The sequence below is a fragment of the Thunnus maccoyii genome, chromosome 6, assembly GCF_910596095.1.
Source record: "Thunnus maccoyii chromosome 6, fThuMac1.1, whole genome shotgun sequence".
Classification (NCBI taxonomy): domain Eukaryota; kingdom Metazoa; phylum Chordata; class Actinopteri; order Scombriformes; family Scombridae; genus Thunnus; species Thunnus maccoyii.
In genome coordinates this window covers 7,990,153-8,016,701 of record NC_056538.1, presented here as the reverse complement: position 1 = coordinate 8,016,701, position 26,549 = coordinate 7,990,153, and the positions used below count along the sequence as shown (strand labels likewise).

Here is a 26,549-nt window from a genome sequence, read left to right as displayed (position 1 = left end):
TCCTTAATCCAATGGTCATTTATGCATAAAAAAACTTCTCCAGTAAAAACACAATATTGAGAACAAAGTCCAAGTTCCTGTTTTCAACAAAAACACCAGACTTGACTGTCCTCACTGCCAAGGGTGACAACTCAATCTCCTTGGACTATAGCCAGCTCTGCTTGTCACTCCAGAAAGACTGCACTGATTCACAATGGAAAAACACATTCCAAACTTCCCTTTCACAAAGTACACAGTTATTCTCATAACAAATTAATCTCATTCTCAAGAATTCGTTCGCTGGTTAAATCTCACGTAATATTTTGAAGTTTACTTCTTTTACCTTACTGTGTTAGGGTAACATTCCTTTAATAGTATGTTTCTAATATCTATTGATACATGTATTGTCATAACAGTCAGTTCCTTCGATGCAGAGTTGCCTCAGCCCGGGAGAGGCCTCCATGTATGTGACGTGGTCTGTTTCACACAAAAAGTACACGCCGTCTGAAGGAAATAGAGATAAATGCCACCCTATTTTTTCATTTGGGGGCAGCATAGTACCTAAGAGCCACTCCGTTATGGCTCTGGTCCAATCAGGTGGCACGTACGACGTTTGCGCAACTGCTGTATGACGTCAAACGTCCAGGTTGCGACTTGTGTGTTACATACGGAAATGAGATGACAAGCTGATCGTTACTCGAAAAATTCACAAGAAATCGATGAGAAGAACGGATTAAGCGGAAAGGTAAGATCCAACTGTATGATCGCAGTTCATTGTCATGGCTACTGATTCGTCTTATTACACGTAAGAACGACGGTGTCGACAGTTAGCCTCAGGACTGTGGCTAACTTACTGTGACAACAACAACAATGCTCCGGTTGAAACTCGAGTCCCACTCCAAGTTCTGCCTTCATTCTGTTGTTTTGAGTGTATACTGATGAACGTTATCTTAATAAAGCTGTAGAATGAAGACGCTGTCACTTCTCGCGGTTTTTCTCACGGTTTATTAACATACATGCCTAGCCTCAGGTATTTTTCAAACTAGCTAGCTAGCAGACCTACGAGCGAAACAAAAACTAAATGCAGCTAAATGCAGAGCTGATAGCTTCCTACGCAGCCAGCAGGTTTGACTGTAGCTTGACAGCAAATTCTGGCAGGTATCATGCGATTTATACAATAATATAATATAATATAATATAATATAATATAATAATTAAGTATCTAAACAGCTGTCGGTGGTAATGTCATTAACAGCCAGGCTGTTGTTGTTAATGTTGACGTGCTTCAAATGGTTACAGAAAAGTAGCAGTCTGAGAACATCTCCATCTCTATTTCTCATGGATTATCCTAATGTATCATTTACAATGTGTCAGATGTGGCTGCAGAGCAGTGACACTAAAGCAAGACGGGTCCTGGGGCCTCTGCTTGACAAATTATTTCCACTAACTTAACTACTCATATCATTAAAAAAAATCATAATCAAAAATCATATCAGTTCATATCAAAGTCAGATCAGAGGGTGTGAGGTGGGAGTGTGTGACGTTTGCCAAAGAAGGTCCAAAAACATGGTTAAATTAGTCATGCTTGTCGTCCCAGGTAGACTACTTCAGGTTTTTCATTGGCTTTTCCACTAAAATTATACATGCATGCATTACTCACCTTGAAATATTACAGAAGGGCCATGTTAGGGACATGAAATGGTGTATTGATGTTTCATATGAAAGTAGATGTGTGTGTTTCAGTTTTGTCCTTTAATTTCATAATACACCACTGCTAATGGAATAGCAGTATCTGATGTATCCACGCAGTATTAATCAAACAGGCTATAGCCACAGCTCTTTGAACTGGTGTTCAGTTAGTGTGATGCTGGGAATCTATTACGTGGCCTCTGAATATAGCACACAGATGATAAGCAACCAGCCACTCATTCTCAGATTGTTCTCACTTCTAACCAGGCCTTCCTTTTCTCTCTCTGTATTTGTCTCACATCCAGGTTGCTGTTCAGATGAGGAGGGCTTGCCTGGTTGACCCTGCGTTTTGCCCTCCGTTGCCATGGCAACACTCTATTTTCCCCCATTCCTCTTGCTCATTTTTCTGTCCTGCTTTGCCCTATTGCTTCTGACCCTCCTGCCCTCTGTTGCCCCCTCGTTTCCCTTTACCTCCTCTCCTTCTTCATCTTGGCCATCACCCCCCTGCGGCCCGGGTCAGTCCTGGGCAGTCCGGCTCCACGCTGGCCCACACCTGGAGGAAGAAGATGCTGAACAGAGCTCTGTGGACCTCGATGTGATAGCCAACAGGGTACAGTGCTTCATTAACACTTTATCTGATGGGTCTGATCATGTTTGGGCCAATTTCTGTTGACCATTTTGCTTGCACAGGCCCCGTATCGATCCATCAGTTTCTCTCTCCATCACATCTAATATCTCATGCACTTGATGAAATGGGATTCCCTAAGAGGGCTACTGCATTTATTTATTTATTTGAGACTGCATGATCTGTGAAAATGATGCATATTTTTTGATTTACAGACATTTTTATTAACAGCTTTTAAATAAAGTTACTTTCTTGAAGTATGTCTAACACTGCCATTAAGCTTTTTTAAAATTCAATATATGTTTTAAATTTTTGAGTCATGTGTATCGTATTCTCTGCAACAAGCCCATCTTTCCACAGGAGTCATTGAAATTGGATCTAATCTGTTTTGAAGTTTTATGTGTCAGGGAAAAAAACAAAAGGTGCCCGATTTATTGTCCCGGTTTTATTTGTACTTATCATCAGTATTCTCTCCACCCCAGATAGCAGAGCAGGCTGGTCTGCAGAACCAGGGCCAGATAGGACAGCTGGAAGGCCACTACTTGCTGTGTTCATCTGAGCCTGGCGCTGGATCTGAGGCTGGAGTTTGGAAAGAGAGCGTCCAGCCTGGGGACGTTCTGGCAGCCCACCCTCACGTCCTGTGGTACTCCCAGGAAAGAGTGCTCAGTCGCTCTAAGAGATCCATGGCCTTCAATGATCCCAGATACCCTAAACAGTGGCACCTGGTGAGGATGTAGATGACTGTGCACCATCTTTTTTTGCTCTCTATTTGTCCTGTAGTGAGTTTTGCCTTTGTTCAGTGTTGAAAATGAACATAATGGCTGTCATTCATGTTTTTTTAAATAATTTACCAGAAAATCACTTAATGTGGGACCAGTCAGGAGTCTGTTTTACACAGAGCCTTTTTGTGCTTTAATGTTGTCAGCAAGAATACACCGTGGTCAGCACAGGGAAAGTTTTATCAAGCCAAAGTATTTAAATGTTATGTAAATGTCTTTCAAAGACCTGCCAGCAGATGTTATGACTGATGCTCAGTGAAAAGGAACCGAATAAAAAGATGTACTACAGTAGGTCTTGTGTGCAAGGAAAATGAAACCTGCTATTTTCATTTATTTACACACAGCATCCTGTGTGCATAAAAGGCCGGATAGTAAATCATTATCTTCTCAGCCAGTCACATTATTCATCTTATACCTTTTAAACAGCTGTGCCGAATGCACAGGAGCATGATGAGAACAACTTACCAAATAGAGACAAAAGGACATGACTTCTTTGTCTGAAAATAATATCGTTGTCCAGAAGATGCAGATTGGCGCAGCAGAAATATAGCACAAAGGCAGATACTGTATTTTTTTAAGTTCACATAATGTTTGTGGATATATTTAAAGTCACGTTACCATGTTTTACACACATAAGGTTGTGAGTTTTTTTTTTAAAGTAATTAACAGGGTTGTATTAAATTAGATTTGGTTACATTTACATGTGACAATGATTCCACTGCTTCCAAACAGTGATTATATGATTGTTAGAAATGACTAATAATCCACTGGCTGAAACTGAAGAAAGAACACAGATGTTTTCTGCTGCGATTTAATGGTTGTAGAGGTTTGATGAACTACAGATACAATCTTAAAGCAGTTTGGGATCCCAGTTACTGTTAAATATCACCCATTAATCTTGAGCTCAGTACAGACTGCTTTATTGACATTCTGGTTATAGTTGCATTAAACTTACATATTGAAAGCTTAATGTATGTCCTGTAGGCACAAAAACCAAGGTGCATTTCAAGATAATGAAAATACCTTGTAGTGATGTTCTTTTTTTTTATTTCCTTGATCGTGTAATTTTTCTCCTTCTCCTCTTTACACAACCTCATCTACTCTCTTCATCTTGCAGCACAATGATGTCAACAAGGGTATGGATATCAACGTGACAGGGGTGTGGGAACGCAACATCACTGGCCTAGGAGTCACGGTGGTGGTGGTAGACGACGGGGTGGAACACACGCACCAGGATATCCAGCCCAACTATGTAGGTCAAAACTGTGACAGTGACTCCATTCCATGATCAATAATAAATTCTTACAATTGGAATATAAATATGAGAGAAATCTCTGTTACTTCCATGTGAACTGTGTGTCCTTGACGTGGCTGAATGTTTTGGAAAGAGAAGAGAATTAAACAATGAGGATGTGTACCAGCAAGACTCTGCTCGCCAGTTCTTGTCAATCTGCCAGTGGGTTTTTTACATTTTAGTCAAGATGAATTACTTGCAAGGCAGACATAAAATTCCCATTCTAGAAGAACTGCCGTGCTTGCCTTTATTTTAAGCTGATCTCTGCACTTTCTAGAGCAGAAAAAAAGCTCTAAGCTAAAGAGAATGTCACTCACAGCAAGGAGGAGGCAGGATTTCACAATGTAATTCATGGCATTCATGGCCTACGGCAGCAAGGTGGCAGTAACAATCTGGAAGTAAATGAAGAACACAGTGGCAAAAAAGGTGGCAGTTCTTGAAATGAATCATATTCAGATGCAGTAATGACCAGAGTTTCTCGTAGTAGTCGCAGTTTTGGGTCACTACTGCTCCCAGTCTGAATAGAATCACAGCATTTCCAGTTAAACTTAAACTAAACGCAAAATTAAGTCGAGGGATAGTGTAAATCACACACACTCGTTTACCCAAATTGATTTTCTGTCCCTCATAGAGTCCAGAGGGCAGCTACGACCTGAACTCCAACGACCCAGATCCCATGCCTCACCCAGATGTCAACAGTGACAACCACCATGGGACGCGATGTGCCGGAGAGATTGCAGCCGTTCCCAACAACAGCGTCTGTGCAGTGGGGGTGGCATACGGCAGCAAGGTGGCAGGTACAGACAAGAACATTTAAATTGGCACTGTTGTTGTTCCACTGCTCTGTTATATTACGTTGAATAAAACAGAGGCTGAGACTTTGCTTACATGTGTGTGGTGAAACCTCTCTCTCCTCAGGTATCAGGGTCCTGGACGGCCCGCTGACTGACAGCCTGGAGGCCATAGCCTTCAACAAGCACTACCAGGTCAACGACATTTACAGCTGCAGGTAACAAACATATCTCTGTCTGGTCTTAGGTACTTGCATAAGAGAAGTGGCTTATGTCACAAAAAATGTCACGAGTGTACTATATGTGTGCCTCCAAGTGTCCCTCCATTTCACAAGCTTACACCAAACCTTTTAACCGTCTTCTAGTTGGGGTCCTGATGATGATGGACACACCGTGGATGGACCCCATCCCCTGGGCAAGGTGACAGAAAGACTTTCTGTGTCTGTATTTTTGTCCTGCAGAGGGCAGTAGACTGCAACACATCACTTAGAGCAGTAGACTTGTTGAAGAACTGTGTCCGCAGTGCTTCCACTCGTTTAATCTTTCTCTGGGTCTTGATTGTATAAAATGTAATACTTCTGTTTTTTTTTTTTTTAATCACAGCAGCTAATCACAGTAGATGATTAATTAATTATTTTCTTTCCTCCACAGGCGGCGCTGCAGCATGGAGTGATTGCTGGCAGACGAGGCTTCGGCAGCATCTTTGTGGTCGCTAGTGGCAATGGAGGTCAATTCAATGACAACTGCAACTATGACGGCTACGCCAACTCCATCTACACCATCACAATCGGTAAGACGCAGAGTCTCAGGTGTGCAAATGTTCCGTCATGTATTGGGTGTGGACATGTGCACTTAGGGCTCTACTAATCACTATGTGTGTGTGTTGCAGGGGCAGTTGATGAGAACGGCAGGATGCCTTTCTACGCTGAGGAGTGTGCATCCATGCTGGCTGTCACTTTCAGCAGCGGTGGGACCAAGCTGAGGAGCATTGTAGGTCTTCCGTGACATACACACACACACACACACACACACAAAAGATGATTAGACTAGAAAATGGATGAATGGTTGCAAAAGGAACAGTAAAATAGCAGGAAGTAAGTGACGAGCAATCAGTCAGTCACAGTGAACGAGGTGCTTTCTCACTGATTTGTTCATTTGTGGTGTGAAAGTGAAGCAGACCAAGCTCTGGAGTCTGAGGTAGTAGATATGTTATTTTAGCATGATTTCAAAAGCTAAACTACCATTACATGCATCTGCTGATTCTGAACTGGGAAGAAAGTGATCTTATATGATCTGTACAAGCAGAGTATACGTTTCTACAAGATCAAGTACCGTAGTAACATGTATGTGTGTCAGCATGTGAGTGTGGGGGATTATTTCTGATACATCAGATGGGGTGTGTTTCCTACTCCATGTATATTAGCAGTTCCAAATGATGACAAGTACTTATAACCCCCAGTATTGCAGTATAAGACGCCTCTTTTTTTGTCCCTTTTTACCTGTGTGTCGTTATTTCAGGGCTTTGAGGAAAGATATGGAGTAGCCAGCCAGTGGGGTCTGGGGACATACCTGCCCCACTGGAGAAAGATTTGGTGACCGTAAAAGCCTAAATTTGGTGGCCTCTGACACATTATAATGCCATATTCCATCACTGAATTAGTCAGAATTAGACTTCTTGTGCATTTTAGCCGACTCAATCTGTCTTTTAATATTTAAAACCACACCTAATCCTGACTGATCAGAACTAATTAAGAATCATTAGACCTTTTATTTATTATTTTTTATTTATTTATCAACGCCTTCACTGTAAGGTTTATCAAGACATGCCACATGATGGTTAATGTATTGTTTTACGAGAAGCAGAAATGCATTCTTATTCAATGAAAATAAACAAGGTCACAGGACAGGACACAAGCTCTCAGCTGAGCGCACACACACACATTCATATAGAGCATGTGAGGGCAGGACTGATACAGACAGATAAGCACCTTTCTCTGTCATGCTCGCATTGTTTTGAAGCGGAGGCTAGTGGTCATAAATGTACACGCATAGCGAATCCCAACTTGTTAATCCAAACTATTTTATTGGAATCAAAAATGAATATAATAAAGTAGCTGGCTGGACTTGAATGAGTAGTCAGCTGTTTGGCCGGTAGCCGGCGCTTATAGAAAGTTCTGTTATTTATGACATACAGTATGAGGTCTAATTGTATTAGAGCAGCTATAAGATCTTCCTCTAAATGACATCATCACTACAGTCTCTCTCTTTTATAGTTCAGCTTAAGAGACTTAATGACCCTGTTTACACTTGGTTTTAAAATGTGTGTCGGGCGATCAGATCACAAGTGGACGGCACTAAATACAAGTATAAACAACCATCAAGGCTCATTGTGATCTGATCACCCAAACCATTTGCAGAGGTGATCTGTGACACATCTGAGCACATATCTTTTGTAGTGTAAACATGAATGCATCCTGTTGCGTCCCTGACAAGGACGTAATAGGAAAATGCATCATCAGTGCAGAATGTGGTGGTTGTTTTGTGCCAACGCCAAATGACTCTGGCATGTGAACATGTTTATTAGTTCTTAAAACATTTTCGTTTTTGGAGCTAGCCATGTGAAACAATCTGGGGTGTGTCTGGTGACAGAAATGTGTGCGAGGCCCTTTGACCTTGCAGTGGAATTGACGTAGGCAGTGATGAAATCTGAACACAAGTGGTCAGCTGGACACGTTGGAGATGCGTGATAGACTCGGGTGTGAGCGGCGATGTGTCTCGGCTGTCCACTTGTGTTCAGATCACCAAAACCAGGTGCAAACAGCCTCAAAGAGAAAGTTGTAATATGAAAGAAAAAACTTGGATTCTCTTTTCGGTTGGAATTTCTCTTGAAGCCTGCAGATAACATATTCCACAACATGACATGGAGAACAACGTAACTAAATTGCACCGTGTGAACCTGAAGTATTCGTAAAAACGTAGCGATGGTGACAATTGTTTGAAAGCTTGTGACAGATCAGCTCCACGTTAGGAGAGAGAAGAGACTATTTTAATCTAAAACGATGACTGATAATGACAGGAATAAAGGCCCGATGAAGCCACTCACCTCTATTTGCTGCTGTTTGCGGGTGTCACCATGGAAACACAGTTTGTACCAGGAATGTCATCGCCTGGGGGGAAAAGAGCTTAGCGAAGATTGGCTCTCTCTGAAGAAGACTGATCCACCGCTGACCACTTTATACTCACAGGCCAAGTGTTTACCACACATTGCCCATTAGCGTATCATTCTGTAGAGGACACTTAGAGTCGAACAGGAACAGCTGCCTGCACAAATGCATTTTATCATTGTCCCGAGTCTGTAAAGGCTGGAAAAGTCACAGAATGGGAAACTACCAGATCATTTACAGCAAATTCAGATTTAGGAGAGTCTGGGGAATTAAATGACTGTTTGTTCATCTTTTTTTTTCAACTGTTCCTTTCCTTTTTTCAAACTTGTCTCTGTTGGATTGTGGTATTTAAATGGACTGATGGGTCAACGATTTCTGATTATTTAAGATAAAAAAAAAAAAAAAAAATCATAATGAGCCAGGACTCTATATTCAGAACAGAACAAATTCAGTGTTTGAACTGAATGTTGAGCTGCAGAACTCGTCTCCTGATGATGCTGGTACGCTGTCACAACAAAAACAGCTGCTCTGGATGAACATGACTACCCCTGCACAACAACACCGTAGAGTAGCTTGAAGCCTTCAACATGGTCCTGAACAGCTGTTGGAAAATGCCCACATGTCCTCTGCGTGTAAACACAGAGAGGGCTGGGAATTCCTCCGCCCACATCACTGCGGTGCTTCTGTCAAACAGGCTGTAACTGACGTGTGCACTACCGGGTGGTGTTCACGGAAGATGTCAGTGACATGTTTTCAGTTGGGGGCCCTGTATATGGATGGGTTTGGCTCGGCGCATGTGTCCTCCAGTGTTATTTGACTTGTCCATTAAATCTTATACAGAGATGAGAGACAAAGCTGAAAAACAATTTTACTGTACATTGGTCTTTTTTTTGCCTGCTCATGAAATTAATCGTCCTCTCCGACCTCCTGTCAGGATCCTCTGCATTTCCATTCTCTGTGTATATACATTATAACTCTTCTACTCATCATTTTTATTGGTACAGCTGCTTTCTCTCTCTCTCTTTACTTCATTTTATGTTCTTAAAAGCCTTACCTCATATATCCCTGATGCACACAAACTGTGTCAACCTCTGGCCACCCACTGTAAATATATCGTATTGTCAGGATGGCTCCGTGACACTGGCGCCCAACTGAAGTGTTCCTTGCACTTTAGTTTAGATACAGAGCCTCAATGCTCAAGACTTGCATAGTTTGTGATGTGTATATCCTCTGAAGGGTTTACGTGAGCGCTTTTTTATACATTGTGTTTGGCCTCCTGCCAAGCTATTACCACCTTGACACTGTTTGTACCTTACATATCTCCATGGTTGCACACCATACACTCAACCCATCTGTTTATCTCTGTAGGTGACGTCAGACTGGTCCATGCGGCAGGGGACAGGCTGTACCGACGGCCACACTGGCACATCTGCCGCAGCCCCCCTGGCGGCGGGAATGGTGGCCCTCATGCTGCAGGTCCGACCCTGCCTCAGCTGGAGGGATGTCCAGCACATCATCACCTTCACCGCCACCAAGGTAGGCCTGATGAAGTTTCTCACTGCATCAGTTATTACTGTATACCGTGTAGATGCTCAAGTCACCTGGATATTGGTGTCAGAACTGACAGGAAACTTTTGTTAAACTCCTGTTAAAGGTGCCCTGTGGAGTTTTCCTCTAAACAAACAAAACTTATGTTCACATTTGGTGTGTGTCCTTGAGGTCTGACAAACATGTTGAATGCATTTCCTTCTTCATAAAACATTTGCAAAGTTGACTTAAAAAAAAATTATATTAAATCCTACAGTGTTTACATCTGTGTTTGTTTGCTATTAGTCTACTTCACTGCCTTTGCAATACTTCATCTTTGCGTCTTTGCACTACCAACTGTCAATCAGCAGAAAAGCACAGAAGCTGTGGCAGGACTGTGTATCGCTTTGCTTGTGTGTCCTTGTAAGTGTGCAGAGTATGAACAAAATAAGGACCCCTTTGTAAAAACATTGCTCCATAGCGCCGCTAGTGGTGAAAAATCCTGTTTCCTTCAATCTGATATCAACAGCTGAATCTAACCATTACTTTTATTTTGGAATAATCTGTTGATTTTTTTTTAGTGACTCATTTATGAATTTTGTTTGAAATGTCAAATAGTGAAAAATATCTCACAATTTCACAGGAGCCAGTTGCTCCAGCTGTTCAAACTTTGCGTAGTTATAAGCTAAGTAGTCACTGAGTGTTTATTCATGCATCACTAAAGTAAAACCGGTTGCACCACACAAAAAAGTTCCTACGTAGAGATGAGTTGTAACTAAATATTGATGCCTACTAACCTCGAAGTGGAACTGTTGCGTAAGCTAGCTAACAAAGCTAATGTTAGCTTGCGAATATCTGACCTGTTTTAGATTGAAGAGTAAAAGAGGTCATGTGGAATATGGTCAACATATTTGACCTGACACTTAACATTTCACAGAAAAAACAAACACAATAAATTCTTAATTACAAAACTTTATGCCAATAACATTAGACTAAATAACCAAATAACAACGGTTAGCTTAGCATAATCGTATGTTTCCCTCTCACTGTAAACTGCATTGATTCTACTTATTCTAATACACATTTACTTCTCCAGACATGCAGATAGAAATAAAACAATGTCAGACCTTTGTTCATAAAGGATTTGCAGTTATCTTTATTTTATCTTTTGGCCCCTAAAACTGTTATCTTTGGATATTACAGCATGTGATGCTAACAGTGACTTCCTGTTTACATAGTTGGTTGCTTCTTATTGGACACACTACAGATGTTTCCTAGAACTGATTTACACATTACTAGTGTTTACTAGCTAAGACACTTCATAAGTTTGAATGGTGCAACCTGATTTAGTAAATCACTAGTTTGAAACTAGTTAGTAGTTATGAAGAACTTTGGAATAACTTTACACACAAACTTAGTGATGAATTTACAAACAGCTGGTGCAACCCAGTCCAGAATGGGAAGTTGCTTGTTTTGTCCATCAAACAATCCAAAACCAAAAGATGTTCAATTTACAATGAAATAAAGTAGAGAGAAGCAGCACAGAGCTGAGAATGTTTGGCACTTTTGCTTAATTGTTGTTCTCATTTAAGCACTACTGATATCTTCAGTATGTGGTGTTCAGTGCTTTGCAGAAGGTAACCTGCCTCTCCAGTTAGTGATGTGGTATATTTTCCAAGCAATAGGGACAGATAGGAGAGTAATACATATAACCTGATAACCATCTTAATCACACCTTTCTAAAAAAAAACTGAGTTATTGCATGGAGAAATTATCAGCAACATGGCTGACTCTTTTTTTTTTTTTCAATATCTGCTTTAAAAGTGTGACACCAGTGCAGACTGGAGGGTGAACGGAGCTGGTTTCCGTCACAGCCACCAGCACGGCTTCGGTCTGCTCAACGCGTGGAGACTCGTCAATGCCGCCAAGGTACATACAGACACACAAGTATCACTAAAAAATTTTCTAGCATTCAGTTAGTTTAGGAAATGACAAAAATAAGTTCATAATTTCCACCTCAAGTTACCAAAGCCTGAAATTTGCTCTCCTCTGTTTTTCAGGTATGGGAGTCAGTGCCGTTCCTCGTGTCCTATCAGAGCTCAGTAACAAAAGAGGACACATCCATCCCGACCTATCCCAAGGAGCTGGTTCGCACCTGGACTGGTAACTAGATGTTTATCTACTCCTCTCTCTCTCTCTCAGCTCTGTATTGGACAGTTGATTGTCGAGTTTACACACTGCACTACGTAGCTGACTCCCTGCCTCCCTCCCTCGCTGCTCCCCAGTCAGTCTGTCTGTCCATATTAGGTAATGTTCTCTTGTTTGTGTGTTCCTGCGTCCACATTGAAATACTGGGTGAGATTTTTCCAGATTGCCCCAATTTCTCTCTTTTTTTTTTCCCCCCTCCTTTTTCTTCATTTTTTCCCCTCAATCCGTCTCTGTATTTTACAGCTCCTCTCTGTTCACTCTCGTTAGTTTTTCTTCCTCTTTAGCTTCTCACTTCTCCGAATCCCTCGACTGTCTGTGTATGCAATCTGTGTCTGTTTCTCCCACACACGCACTTTTTCACATATGCTCATGGTGACCTCATCCTTGCAGAAACATTTCCTTCTCCCTCATCTCTTTTCTTCTCCTCCCTCGATCTGTATCTTCCCTCTTTTATGGCCTTGCGGTCAGGAGCACTGCCAGAAGGGTGTGTGTGTGTGTGTGTGCGTGTGTATGTGTGTAGTCTCATGCAACAGGAGTTTCTTAAGGACAAATCAAAGAGTTGCTGACAGTTATAGAGGAGACTAACAAAATGTGTCTGGGCTTGATCTTAAAAAGAAATTAAATGACATCAAACTACTATGAGGTACATTTTGTCATGTAGACCTCTGTTCAGTCAGTTTCGGTCAAACAGGTATTTTATCGCCGACAGCGTTCGAGTCTGCCTGTCACACGACTCAGCACGACTCAGTTTCTATGTATCTTGGCTGCCTTATTGGCTAATGCCCTGCCCCTTGAGAATTTCAAAGTGCTGCCTTCCCATGTGAACGCAGTTGGTACTGATGTTCAGTTGTGTGCGTGTGCTTTTGTGCAGTGACCTAATAACGACCAGTTAGATCCCAGTGGTGCTGTTAATCCAGTTGATGGGGAGTGGATGAGGTTGTTTTAGAAACAAGCAAGCGTGTTTCTGAGTGAAAGCTGTGTGCGGTTGTACAGACAACACATGGTCATGCCAGTAAAGAGCTGAAGCAGAAAGAGTTGTTCTGAAATGAAAGAAAGCAAAGGAGAGATTGTGATTAGAGAGAGAAGCTGGTAAAAAAAAAATGTGACAACAGCTGGTATTTCAACTGAAAAAAAGGTGGGGGGAAAAAAAAAATACATGAGAGAGGACAAAATGTACAGCTACAGGGAGCACCGAGGATCTCCTTCCTCGTCATTGAAGCACGTGCAGTCACGTATAGATTTTATATGAGCAGCCTACCCAAATAGATCAACCCCTACCCTGAAAGATTTTTATAGATTTGTCTGATGTGCGGATGAAAACGCCGTTTAAAGTGTAAAACTGTGCCAGAATGGCGCGTTTATGGGAATTGTCAGTGGAAAATATGACTTTTGAGGAGAAGTTAGCTTGTAAAGCCCAAAACGCACATCAATATTTAATTAGTTTCTGTTTTATAGCATAGCATCTGTGTTTGAAATACACCTTCACCAGATCTTTTTTTTTTCCAACTTCCCTACATCTACCTCTGCCCTGTCTCCATCTCTTCTCTCCATCTCCTCGCCGTCTCGCTCTTCATCTGTCCCCTGACATCTCTGTCTCTCCTTCCACACCTCCACACTTTACTCTCCTCGTTCCCTCGTCGCTTCGTCTTCCTCTCTTCCCCGAGGATGTGTGTAGCCCTACATGGTCAGGGAACACCACAGCTCATTAGTAGTCAGAGCCCAGGAAATACCGAGAAATTACTAGACACTTGCACTGGGAGGGCGGGAAGTAGTGAGGAAGACTGACTGATAAGTGGCCGAAGACTGAATTTTACGGAGTTGGTATCAGTTTTTTAATCACCTGTTTTCCCAGTGTGCTTCTCAGGCTCACCCTGTTGTATTTCTCTTTTCTTTTCTCTCGCTATGTATAATCTTACAATCGTTATCTTACAGGTTACGCACACACTCACACATACACAATACAGTCGTATTACAGCGTCAGTCTGATAGATCATATCCACTCCCTTACAGGCACATGACTAAGCTGCTCTCTTCTCTCCCTCAGTCTCTGCTGCTGACCTGAGAGAGTCTGGAATGCAGACGCTGGAGCACGTGGCCGTTACCGTGACCATAACCCACCCCTGCCGTGGCAACATGGAGATCGTGTTGATTTGCCCCAGCGGTATGTCATCAGTCATCGGGGCGCGCCGTGCCGTTGACAGGTGCAGACACACCCACACACATGCACTGGTATCACTTTGAATTCAGTAAAACAAGAAAATGTGTGTTTTTATTACAAAACTGAATGAAATCAGTTTGTCAGTATGTAACAGTATTCATCTTTAAAATCACACATGTACCTGTGGTCATATCAAAAATAATATTTGTGACTGGCATCTAATACAGTGGCCTCTTTGTGTTTTGCACACAGAGACCCTTCAGGCTACCAGGACTGGACTTTCTCCACTGTGCGCTGCTGGGGAGAGAGAGCTGAAGGCCAGTACCAACTCAAGATATCCGACCACAGTAAGATGCTGCCACACACACTGACACGCATGACAATTACTGTTCAGTGTTAGATAGCAATGACTTTCCAAGCATCAGAAACACAAACTCTTGTTTGGGTTTTTGCTGTTTTCTTGTGTACCTCACCTGCCCGCACCGACCTTTCTCCCTGCTCCTGTAGAAGAGCCGTCGTCTCAGAAGTGTGCCAGTGAGGGAGTGTTGAAGCAGTGGAAGTTGACCCTGTATGGCTCCTCTATGACCTACAGCGAGGTCAAGGACAGACAGAGGTGAGACCTCGCAGGCTTTTCATGCCTTTGCTAAAATAATCTGTTTTGTTGAATGTGTGTGGTTTTCTCCCTGGTTTATTGAAAGCTTTAGTTTAGCTTGTTTTAATGAGTGTATTTAATAGTGGATGTTTAATGACTGGACTTTTTTTTTCATGTATCTTTGTATTATGTATGTATACTTAATTGATACAAGTGCTTGTAGCCTGAATGCCAGAATGATGTTTGGCTGACTGACTGTGCTTTGATTGATAGGCTGGTGGAGGAGGCTATGAGTGGCAAGTATCTGGACAGCAGCTTCTCTCTGCCCTGCCCTCCAGGCCTGGACATCCCTCCAGAGATAATCAACCCCTTTACCTCCAACAACCTCAAGGTTAGCGACCCAAAACCAACACCATACATGTTTGTCCATTGTCATTTATCTATTACCAAAAAGTGATAATTGTGTTGCTTTCATATGAGTCAAAAAATGTGAAATATCTGTGGCGTTACTTTACACAGTGTGTTCAGAGAGCAAACTTCAGGCTTTTTTTAACTTAAGCATTCCCCTTGTGGATTTCTGAAATATCACTCAATCTCCAGACTTGTTTTCTCCGCTGGGATGTCATTAAATTTGATCAATCTTCAGTTAAAGTCAGAGAACACAATGAAATTGCATCTAATTACATTATTTAAAAGGTTTTCTTCATAAGCTCAACTATATTGGAAGAAACTACACTTCACCCCTTTAAAAAATTAACATCAAATGAACCGTTCCATCCAGTTTTTTTCTAATTTCTATTCAGCCAGAGTGAAAAACTATTGGATGCTGTTTTTAATTCCATTATTTGCATTATGGGGTATGTTAAATGGAGAGATTAGTCTAATTTAGTTTAATTTTAGGATATCTGTGGGATTAGATCAGCTCCACTGAAAAGAAGTCTTTTTTCCAGCACTGACTGACTTTGTTCTTGTCAAATTCAAAAACAGCTCAACCGTTGCCATTTACTGTAAACTTAATTTATGACGTGATCAAATGATTAAAATTGAGATGAAAGATAGAATTTTTCTGTTATGTGGCTGCATGTGATCAGAAAGTGGATCTGAAAATTGACATAATGTGATTACACTTTTTTTTTATGTAGTTTAGTGAGAGCAGCCATCCATTAAGAGGCTTAAAGGTGCATTTGCCTTCCTTTTAACCGAGCTGTTAATTGATCCCATAGACATCCAGTAATTGATCAAAGCCAGCTAATCCCATCCTGCAGACTGAGTGTAGAGACATAAAAAGGCATTTATAAGATTTAAAAAATAAAAATAAACTCCCCTATCAACCCACTACCACTAAACCAGGAAGGAATAAAAAATGTTTTGGAGCCATTCTTGTTTTTTGCCCTCCACCTCATCCACGTCCACCCATTGGTGATTTAAAGGATCCAGTGTTCCTGCTGTCGTGATTAACCACCTTTGCTGTATCTCTCTCCAGTTCCTGCTCCTGCTGGGTTGCTTTGCTCTCTTCTGGTCTCTCTATTACACACTGGAGGTCACATTGGCCCACCTGGACCTCAGGGGCCTTCTCTGCTTGCGCAGGAGACGGGGAGGTCACTGGGCCAGGAGGGGGCGCCGAGGGAGAGGAGTGGAGGAGGCGGTTGTAGAGGAAGAAGAGGAGGACAGGCAGGAAGAGGAGCGAGACTCAGGGGTGGAGTTGCTTACAGTGCTGGACTCCGAGGCCAAAGTGCCGCTTTTCAGTGGAGATCTGGTGGCGACATAGCACTGAGCCAGCTGATGGGCCTAAAACCCTCAAACTGTCTGTGCTTATGGGACTTCTCAGGCTTTCACCCTCTCCTCCTCACACACCCAGCCTCCTGCACCCAGCTGACCCCAGTCAATCCTGGGCGTGGTGGTAAGGGATCACAGAGTGGACTGCAGATGAATAGGACTGAAGAGTGGACCCTTTGTCCTTCTCTGCATTCCCCATACACGTGGCCTTGTATGAAAATCTGTGTTTGTGCCGTGACATGAAAGTGTGTGAGAGTGTGTGTGTTTCTTAGACACCCATGACCCATCCCTCTTGCCAGTCCCGGGGTAAGATTCCCATCAGGATTATGATTAGGTTAACGTTAGGGTCAGAACTGAAGATGAATCTAATAGGGTTTAATGGTATAATTGCATGTGTGAAAGTATGTATACAGGCTTGTCCGTGCAAATGTGTACCCACAGACACTGAGGATACACTTTATGGACACCTGTGTGATCATCTAACCAAGAGAAAGACAAGAACTTATTGTGCACTACAGAAAGGTAAGAGTCTGTTGTGTGTGAGTTTATGACTGAGAGCTTGTGTGTGTGTGTGTGTTTGTGACATGAGTAGATGTACTTGTAATATGCAAGGTCTTCCATGAAAAGTGTCCTCGAGAGGGTACTGATTTATTTTAAGAACAAGATTTATTTTCTGAGATGTGATTTGATGCATTTGACTTTTAAGTCTGGGATTCTTATCTGTGGGTTATCAGCCAACTACTGAAAAAACTTGAAGTGGGATTTTCAAGTGTGGGATTTGCATATGTATTTTTTTATGAAGTGTAATATATACACGATGTGTGCCTGCTGTACAGATATATACCAACTGTTTTATGATTTATACAAAGTGTTTTTAAACCTGTATTAAAGAGTTCTACTTTTTTAATGTAAATGAGTGAGTGGAGTGAAGTTGGAAACTGTGTTTTGCTGTGCAAGTCACAGGTGACCTGATTGATAATAAAAGACTGCTGATGGAATATCCGTTCAGAGGATCATTGAGGCAGTTTTTAAAACCCAGTTACACACACTTGTGGAATTGGTGAAACAATCTGTTGCCCCTAGTTGTAAAGATAGAGGTTTTTGTGTGTGTGGTGTAGCAGGAATGATTAACACTAAGGTTAATTAAATTTTACAAAACTTTTAAACAACAACATGTGCCACATTTTAGAAGTATAATCCCTAAACTGGCAAAAGGCTGAACTACCAGGAAGCAGAAAACTTTGAGTTAAAGAATAGGTTCACAGTCTTTAAAGTCTGTCTTGAAAATACTCACATGCCCCTTCATGCATGTACACCAAACAAGTTATTTGTTGCTGTAAGTATTCCTCCTCTTCATACTGCCGTGAAGAAACCCCCTCTTAGCACAATTCCATTGAAAGATAAGGAAATGCATTTTAGTACAGAACAAGGACTGGAACGTTCCCCATTTTACACATGCCTAACATCATGTGAGTACTGTTTCAAGACAGACTTCTAAAAATGTGAACATATCCTTTCAAATATCGGTAGAAAAGGAAACATCTGCCTACATTTCGACATTGCACTTCAACAGTTTATGGTGATGTTTTTCCCATCCCTTTAGTTGGAAGCGTAAATACCCAGAATCACAAAGTCAATTCAGAGATGTATTTCAAAGTCATTATTTAATAGGACAATGTACAAAAATATTGGTGCTGATACAGCAGGCGTAGCATTGTGGGAAGTATTAATGAATTTTGTAACAGTAAAATTGAGGAGAATTGCTATGGGGGGGGGGGGGGGGGGGGGGGGGGGTTGTATCACCACTCAAATTAGAAAGAATGTCCCTTCTGAAGGTTTTGTAAACACAGATTTATATTTGTGTCAAAATCCAGAACCATTTCTAAAATCTAGGAAACATGCCATAATTCAGACATTTGTTTTGCTTCAGAGAGGAAACAGTGGTCGCTTATCTGTGATATGAGAACTGTTTCGTAAACTCTGTAGAGGGAGGGAACAGCTCAACTACTCTCATGGTCATCTTGCTGTTTTTATCTCCAAGATAATGTGTTGGTCATTTTTATGGTTACTATTTCCGCTTAAGACTACAAACATTCAGTTGTTCTGGTCCTTTTGCAATGGTCACCAGTGCAAGCATTTTCATAAGGGGTTTAGGGCAAGTGTAAAGACTGGGGGATATGGGGTACTTGTTAGAAAGAAGCTCAATTCTGAAGCAGAAAGGGTTTAAGATGAAAAGGGGGTTGTTGTGAACCGGTTAGACGCTTACAGGCTTTAAGAGGGTGTAATGGGCATCAGGGAAAAGGGGCTGAAGTGGTTTGGGGTATCTGTGGCTCAGTGATTTTACATGATCTGTCGCGGTCTTCCGTAGCTCATGCCCTCCTGACTGGCTCCCTTATTGGACCCCATCTGTAGGCCAATAACATTTTTGCCTGCCTTCAGCTGATCGTCGCTGAAGTCTCGCTTGTTCTCCTGCGATTTCCTGCAACACATCAATGAAAATGTCACAAAAAATAAAAATGAACCCCAGTGCTCTATGAATACTCGGTCAGGTAAAACAGGGTTCATTCCATAATGGGACTCACTTGAAGAACCAGTTGGGGTCTCCATTGTATGTGCCTTCATCCTTGGTGACCGCCAAGCTGCCCAGAGCTGACAGGGTCCTCTGCACTGCTGCCAGGTCCTTACCTGCCCCCCCACACACATACAGTTAGGATTATTGAGCCTTAGCGTCAGTCGGATTACAATGTTTTCATACCTGTGCAACCAAAGTGCTTCAACCTGAGCCAAGTCTTGTCTTCTAGCATGAAATGTTTGCAGTAAACAAGGAATGAAGACCATGAAACTGGTCTCACCTTCCCAGAGGTCCACAGTCTGGAACATGTCGGTCTTGGTGACACCATACTTCTCAGCAGCACTGAGGAACTGGGCGATCTGCTCCATCTGTTTGAAGGCCATGGTTGAGCTCTGGATCTTCTTCACAGGTTTATCTCCAGCGAACAGACTGTTAATCAGCTCGCTCAGGACCTGGGGAGACCAGATGGAGATCATTAATCATAAAATTTCATAATAATGTTCTCTTTGGGTCAATACGATGTGACCAAAATAACCACTTATCAGCTGTAAAGGGAAGGCAAACATCTAGCAGTTTGAGCACACTCCCAGATGGATTCAATCAAATAAACAGACTCGGTGCACTCACACATCCGTCTTTCAGCCAAGCCTGGAATCCCATTTTGCCTGCCTCAGGCTTTCCCACACCAGCACCACACTGACGGTTGATCCACTCCACCAGGATCTGCTCTAGTTCAGGGTCGTACTTGCTGTCAATCTTATCCTGAACCTGCCGGCTCATGCCATAGGATGGACCTTTGTTAGCCATGCCGACTCCCTGAGAGGTGAGTGCGAAACGGAGGATGGGGGGAAGATGGAGAGTACAGTGGAGGAAGATTCATGAGAAAAGAAAAGGCAGGAGACAAAGAGGGATGTAATGAAGTAAAGGAGAAAAAAATGTTAGGGAAATGTCTTTATATGAATTGTCTTTGGAGAAAAAGTAAATGTAAAGCTTTGTAGTTCGATTTTCACTGGTATCTTACCCACCACCTTGACAATTTACAACAGTGTTAATATTCGTGACAACAAACAAACAATAGCTAACGTTTTCACATTGCAGTAGTATTTGGATGGAGCTTTATACGCAAACATGCATACTGTAGGTGTGAAAATAATCTCTATGAAGGCATATTTACTTACAAAGGCACACACAGATACTTCTTTCATATAGAGTACATTTACCACATGCATGTCAAAAGCGTGTAAATAAGCGTAAATGCTCAGCACTCAAGTTGAATACCTTTTCCCAGAACGGTGGCAATAACAGCGTTGTGTCTCCTAATGCACACCATTGAGCCCTGTCAGGACATTCGTCTGAGGCAAAGTGGTGTACAATGGGAGCTCTATATCAGCCAGCTGATTTTTACATATTTCCTTTTTACACACACACACACACACACACAATCCCTCTTGGACTCTGTCAGCAAATACACACATATCATTGCCAGCACTTTTTTTCTTGTTTAATGCTTCTGTATTGCCTTTGGGCCAACAGCCAAGTGCAAAACCCATATCAAAGTGCTGTCTGCACTATACAACCTTTGTTGCCATCTTGATGTCAGGTCACTTCAACTTCCTGTTCCTGGGGAGGTTCAAAGTTCAAATGTTAAAGGTTAAACCCAGGAGTTCACCAGAAGGGGCTCGTCTCTGGACTGGGATGAGGGATGCTGTTGCCAGGGGCAACAATAAACTGTTGTGTATGAACAATATACAACCTTTTTTGACTCTTTTTATCTATTACTCACATAGATTTTCGCTGTAATATTCATTGCATTAAGTGACAGAATGTCAAGTCGTGCCCAGACTGGACTGATATAATCTCAGCATATAGTAAATATACCAGCTAGCAACATGCACATAGAGTGTTGTGGCTAATAGTAAAGTACTTTTATCTTTTTTCCTTCTTTTCTTTCACTCTTCCACATTTTTTAACTTTACTTATTTACTTATTTCTTTTCGTCTTCTCGTCGCTTCAATTGATCGAAGTGAATGTAAATCCCCAAAACTGGAGATACAAAATTTTCACCTGAAAGCAAAACTTAACTCTGTAAGTAATTTACTTTGGATACTTTGAGTATGTTTTACTGGTAATTATTATTTACTTTTACTTACAGTAAGTAAAAGTTTTAATGCAGGACTTGCTTGTAACAGAGTATTTTTACATCGTGATACTGCTTACTAAGCGTTTGAACACTTCTTCCATTGCTGCAAATAGATATACTTTTTTCTACATATTAGAGTCTACATGCCAAAAGCATTAATGGATTTCGGCCCAGAGTGTCTGCAGAGTGTTACCACCAACCCTGTTTAATATTCTTTGCATTCCCTGTGGTGCTTTTCCGGGCCACAAGAAACCAAACACACATGCTGGGCAACACGCTCACTTACATGCAACCACCAGCTCAGTTACTATATTTTATCTCTCTCTGTCTGGCTTTCTCCCCCTCTCTCTCTGGCACACACACACACCCCTCACTGACATGCGTCATTATATAATCATTATTACAGGGTAATGTTGGTCTGGTATGCTGTTAGCTTGTCCTTTTTTCCATTGGCCTCTGGTTCTTAGCCTTATAAACTACTCTCTGGACCACAGTTGCAAATCACACACACTACACTCTTTGTAGGGGAAGAAATAGAAGTTATGTTCACCACATTGTGCACTCAATGCCTTCTCACGTCTTGACAAGAAGAGAGAAGAGAAGCATTATTTTCATTCATTTTACTTCTCTCTTGAGTTCTGTCCTGTATCAGTCTCTATGTGAGCATTGCATGACAACCATAGAGACATCACATAATATTTTTGGAGGTTAAATAAGTTCTTTAGAGCCTGGTCTCTATTCCTGGTATTTATGTGTATCCAGGGACATGTTGTTATGCTTGGGACCCGGCCCAAGTCCAATAACTCAAGATTATCTCCTAAACAAGCTTCTGTGCTGTCTGACTGCTTCTACAAATATTTAAGGCCATGTTCACTTGAAGTACTGCATAATGTGACAACATATTATTACAAACCATCTATAATACTGACTTTTCAGTGAACACAACTTACAGCAACACCTATCAATCAGGAAATAAATCATTATTACTGTTTCTGCAATTACTCCTAAAGTAATACTTTAAACTTTTTAAGTTTTGCAACAGCATCTGTTACACATACTATTACAACCACATCAGAATTAAACAATCCATGCATAAAATCTGTTTCTGCAACTATAATACTGACTAGCCTACTACAACTACTAGTACTTTTATGTGCACAGTGCTAGTACTGCCATCAGTAGCTTTACTTTATTGCTACTGCACGTCTAACATCAAAAATACAATAAACAAAAATTGAGTGAGAATAGAATAAAAGAACTCACTCAACATTAACAACATATGAGGATGAAAGAATACAATACAAAAAGGAGAACACAAACATGACTTCATCACATCTGTTCCTCTATCCATCCATCTCTCTCAGTTGTGTTTTTCCTGCTCTGTTTCTCTATTGCCATGGTAAATCTGCCTCATGCCAGAACAGGAAACCAGTGTGAGGGCTGTGGTGACTGTGGCAGCCTCAGGGGATGTGGCGTCATGCGGCCTCACCTCCACTACAGTTAACCAGCTAACCACCAAATAATTATTTGGTATGAATAAACTGCCGGTGACTTGTTTAGATAATAGTGACTGTATTAATTTTAGCCCCTGTCCACTAAAGCTTTGGCTAGATTAAGAATCAGCAATGTGGATGTTCAGTTTAAAGTTTATTTATTCAGGAAATCTCATTGAGATCAAGATCTCTTTTGCAGGAGAGAGCTGATAACAGGTTACATAAACACAGGATATCATTCACATCACAGAACCACCATCATAAACACTCACAGACACTCGTTGTCAAAAAGATTATGAAAAATATGAGCTTGTAAAACTTTAAAGTCCCTCAGAGGATAGTGTCTCTTGCTTCAAGCTGTGTTGCAGTTGCCAAACTGTCACTTGAATCATCTGGTCGCTAGTTGATGTATTGTGTGTTGACTAAGCCTCCAGAGTCAAAGCTCTTTTGTTACATTACTCCGGTTTATGCCAGCTGCAGACAAAACTTGCTTAGTCTTCCCAGACTTTTATGAGTGCAGAAAGAATTTTCTCTAACTGCTGCCAAGACCCTTCATGGGTCTGATTATTCTGACAAACTTTATTGCTGCTGTGTGCCTGAGCTGATGTATTTGTATTCCTACTGACTCTGATGTGCAGATAGTTATGTCCGATTCAACTCAACGCTGGAGCTCTGGATGGTGCACGGATGTGGTTAGTTCCTGAAATTTTTTTTTTTGTGCCACTGTGCTCTGCTGTGTTTATGTGCTGGCACAGGATTGGCAGCGTAGATAGTGTTATCTGCTCCTGTTGCTCCTGCTTAGAGTCCGAGCTGCCCGCTGGTACTTCCTTTCTGCTACTGTGGGCCTGCTTTTACTGGAATTGCTGGAATTTGCTAGTTATCTTCAGTCAAAACATTGCAGCAAGCTCTTAGGCTTTACAGAAGTGTGTTATATAAAACACTCATGTTCATTAACAGAGATGAAAAGTGTGGATGGGTACATTTTAATAGTTTTTTCTGTACCTGCTAGTCTGTCTGCATCTGTGAGCCTTGTGTATTCACAGGCTTACAAAGCCCATGTATAGCAGAGGATCATTTGCTTGTGCAAATGAAAGTCTGCACTCTGACAGAGATATGCAACACTGTCTGGCTCTCCTCTCAACTTCTGCTCTCCTTGCTTCACATCATAATATAACAACATCATAATAAAAGATAAACAGTGCGTTTACTTGCAATGAGGCGTTTCTCTGTCAAAATTGGCCTATTGTGAAACCCCAATAAAAGGCAGGCAGCCAGAATCCACATCAGGACTGCAATTTATGATACCTGATCAGTCACATACAACTAACGTCATACTCACAGACATATGAACCCACACTGGATTGAATGCAAAAGTAACTCACATAAAAGATACAATACCATCTAATCCACAGAAACAACTTTAGGAAACTTTTAGTCAAGGGCAGCTGCATCTCAAAGTCTCTATACTTGGATACACAGCTCTACTTAGACATTTGGGCGGTTCTCCTACAGTAGGTCACCATTTTTTTTCAAACATGGTAGATCAAGGAAACATGTATATATTTTATGATTTAAAAACTAAGCTAAAAAGTCCTCAGGTATAAAAATCTACCGACTGACTGAATAAGAAAGTGACGGCCTCTTGACAAGCCAAGCCATGACCAGACAGGAGACTTTGCCCAACCGCGACTTCGCCCTACTAACTGCCCTAAATCCACTATATAGGTTTTATCCTATATGGAGGAATAAAAGAAAAGTATACTCACTGTGTGAAGGAATAGGTCAGTTCTCTGCCAGCTACTAGTGCAGCCTGTGGGGTGAGTATGGATGCTTGACTGAGTGTTTGTATATGCTTCGCAGGGACCTCCCTCTCAAAAATGCCGGCTTAAAAGGAGCAGATGAGGCAAGATGACTTCACTAGTCTACCAAGAGAGAGAGGGAGGGAGCATGGAGGGAAAATAGGAGGGAGAGAGGGGAAGGAAAAAAAGGAAACTTCATCCTTAAAAGGGCATGGCCTTTCAGCAGCTCCCTCTCCCTGTCTCTGCATCTCTTCCCCTCCGTCTAGTTAAAAAGCCCAGCCTTATTTGGGTAGAGCTGTTCCATGTAGAGGAGAGACAGCAGCCAGGCAGCGTCGGTGTGGTCAGTAGGAATTCTCCAAATACTTTCACCACATCCCTCCTTGTTCAGAGTGGCTGTGCGATGGTGAGGTAGAGGATGGGGGCTGGAGGAAAAGGGAGGGAGAGAATATATGGCGTATGAAAAAAAAATATGAGACACTGGGTGTGGAAAAGAAAATGAAGGCGCAACGCACAAGTCCTAAATAACGTCAAAGCAGGCAGCAGAACAAAGACTTTCTCTACTTAGATTTAGACATTCATGAAGGGTGGGAGGTAATAGATAAAAAGAGGGAAAGGTGTGCATGAGGAGAGGAGAGGAGAGGAGACAGAATGGATGGATGGGAGTGAGGAGGAGTAACAGAGTCATCATCATTCAGGCAGAGAACTCCATGTAAGTCCTGGGTGCTCTTCAGTAACTGCAAACAGGGTGTGTGTGTGTGTGTGTGTGTGTGTGTGTGTGTGTGTGTGTGTGTGTGTGTGTGTGTGTGTGTACACCCCACCACCGTCAGTCATGACATTTCCATCACTTCCACTCCATTACACTTTTTGGCACAGTGCTCCTGTTTGAATATAAGAGGTGTTTAACGTACAGCATGTTTATAACTGCAGCTGGATTTACTCTCTCAGTGGAAAGTTTTAGGTTAGATCACACCCCGGATAAGAAACCACCCTTACCTCATCACATAAATGGGATTCATAGACTAAGTATGTAACAAACCAGATTTCAACCTTGACCAATTCTCAGATACTGTTAGACTATACTTACTATAGATAGCTGTGAAGTATCAAAGTTACATATACACTTAACTATGAATCTATATCCTTTTGAACATTTTTCCCTAAAATGATTATCTGCTTGAGGTCAGAGAGATCAGTCTTTTAATTATTTCTCACAAAAAACACAGAATTGTATGAACTCAGCATAACAAACATATATCATCAGCCTGTTGTAATGTGGACAAAACTGGGTTCACATGATCATGACATAAATTATGATTAATTGACTCATAATAACATAAATTGCAATTCCTTTGCTATATTAAGGAAAAAATGTATTATCAAGATAACAACATATTTCTCGTCACAAGATCACAAGAAAACAAAATTTCGTCTCATTTGTCTTTTTGGCTCAGTAATTTCAAGGTTTCATGGTTGTGTTCCCCTCATTTAAACCCACTTTGAGCAGCACACATTCTCATGTGTATGCATTTTAACTTTTTGTACTTTGTGCCTTCATTTTTGGGGAAATCGCTGTATGTTCCCACTCTTGTATAATAGTTACCACATGTGCGTCAGGAGCACCTGCTTTGTAATTTACTTCATTCAAATCCATGTTTTAGTCTACTTTACCATTGTCCTTTCTGGCCCTTCGTACTTCTCATTGGAGAACTTTTGAAATGATAAATGTTTGAACAGTTTCAAGCACCCCTGGGCTGTTCTTGGTCTTCTCACCCTCAGTCATTATATTTACTAGGTGCATTTACTAAAATTACAAACAACAATTAAAAATGCTTTTTATGCTGCTTTATATGTCTACTCCACTAATTTTCAGATTGAAACATTGTAGTTTATATTCCACTTAAAATCCACAAAATGTATGAATGTTTTAAAAGTATCTCAGCCTTTTTGTTGGAATACCCACATA

General features: G+C 41.5%; 2 protein-coding genes across 3 annotated transcripts; one reads left to right on the top strand and one right to left on the bottom strand.

Annotated features, from left to right (window-relative positions):
• The first annotated feature begins 560 nt into the window (after window positions 1-560).
• Window positions 561-18,383, top strand: pcsk7 (proprotein convertase subtilisin/kexin type 7). Its single transcript, XM_042413759.1, has 17 exons — window positions 561-724; window positions 1,974-2,278; window positions 2,776-3,018; window positions 4,190-4,324; window positions 4,998-5,163; window positions 5,285-5,375; window positions 5,523-5,577; window positions 5,809-5,947; window positions 6,047-6,147; window positions 9,690-9,857; window positions 11,673-11,777; window positions 11,909-12,011; window positions 14,101-14,257; window positions 14,467-14,561; window positions 14,722-14,827; window positions 15,080-15,197; window positions 16,290-18,383. Exons 2-17 carry the CDS (start codon window positions 2,033-2,035, stop codon window positions 16,572-16,574), a joined length of 2,313 nt encoding a protein of 770 aa, XP_042269693.1. The 5' UTR covers window positions 561-724; window positions 1,974-2,032; the 3' UTR covers window positions 16,575-18,383.
• tagln (transgelin) lies at window positions 18,228-24,704 on the bottom strand. Of its 2 annotated transcripts, XM_042413760.1 has the most exons (6): window positions 24,554-24,703; window positions 20,732-20,774; window positions 19,782-19,970; window positions 19,435-19,606; window positions 19,165-19,267; window positions 18,228-19,061 (listed from the first exon to the last, which is right to left on the bottom strand). In XM_042413760.1, the coding sequence occupies exons 2-6, from the start codon at window positions 20,741-20,743 to the stop codon at window positions 18,923-18,925; spliced, it is 615 nt and encodes a 204-aa protein (XP_042269694.1). In that variant the 5' UTR covers window positions 20,744-20,774; window positions 24,554-24,703; the 3' UTR covers window positions 18,228-18,922. The 2 variants fall into 2 exon arrangements, with proteins under 2 accessions (XP_042269694.1, XP_042269695.1); XM_042413761.1 differs by lacking the exon at window positions 20,732-20,774 and having other exon boundaries at window positions 24,554-24,704.
• Between the last annotated feature and the right edge of the window lie 1,845 nt (window positions 24,705-26,549).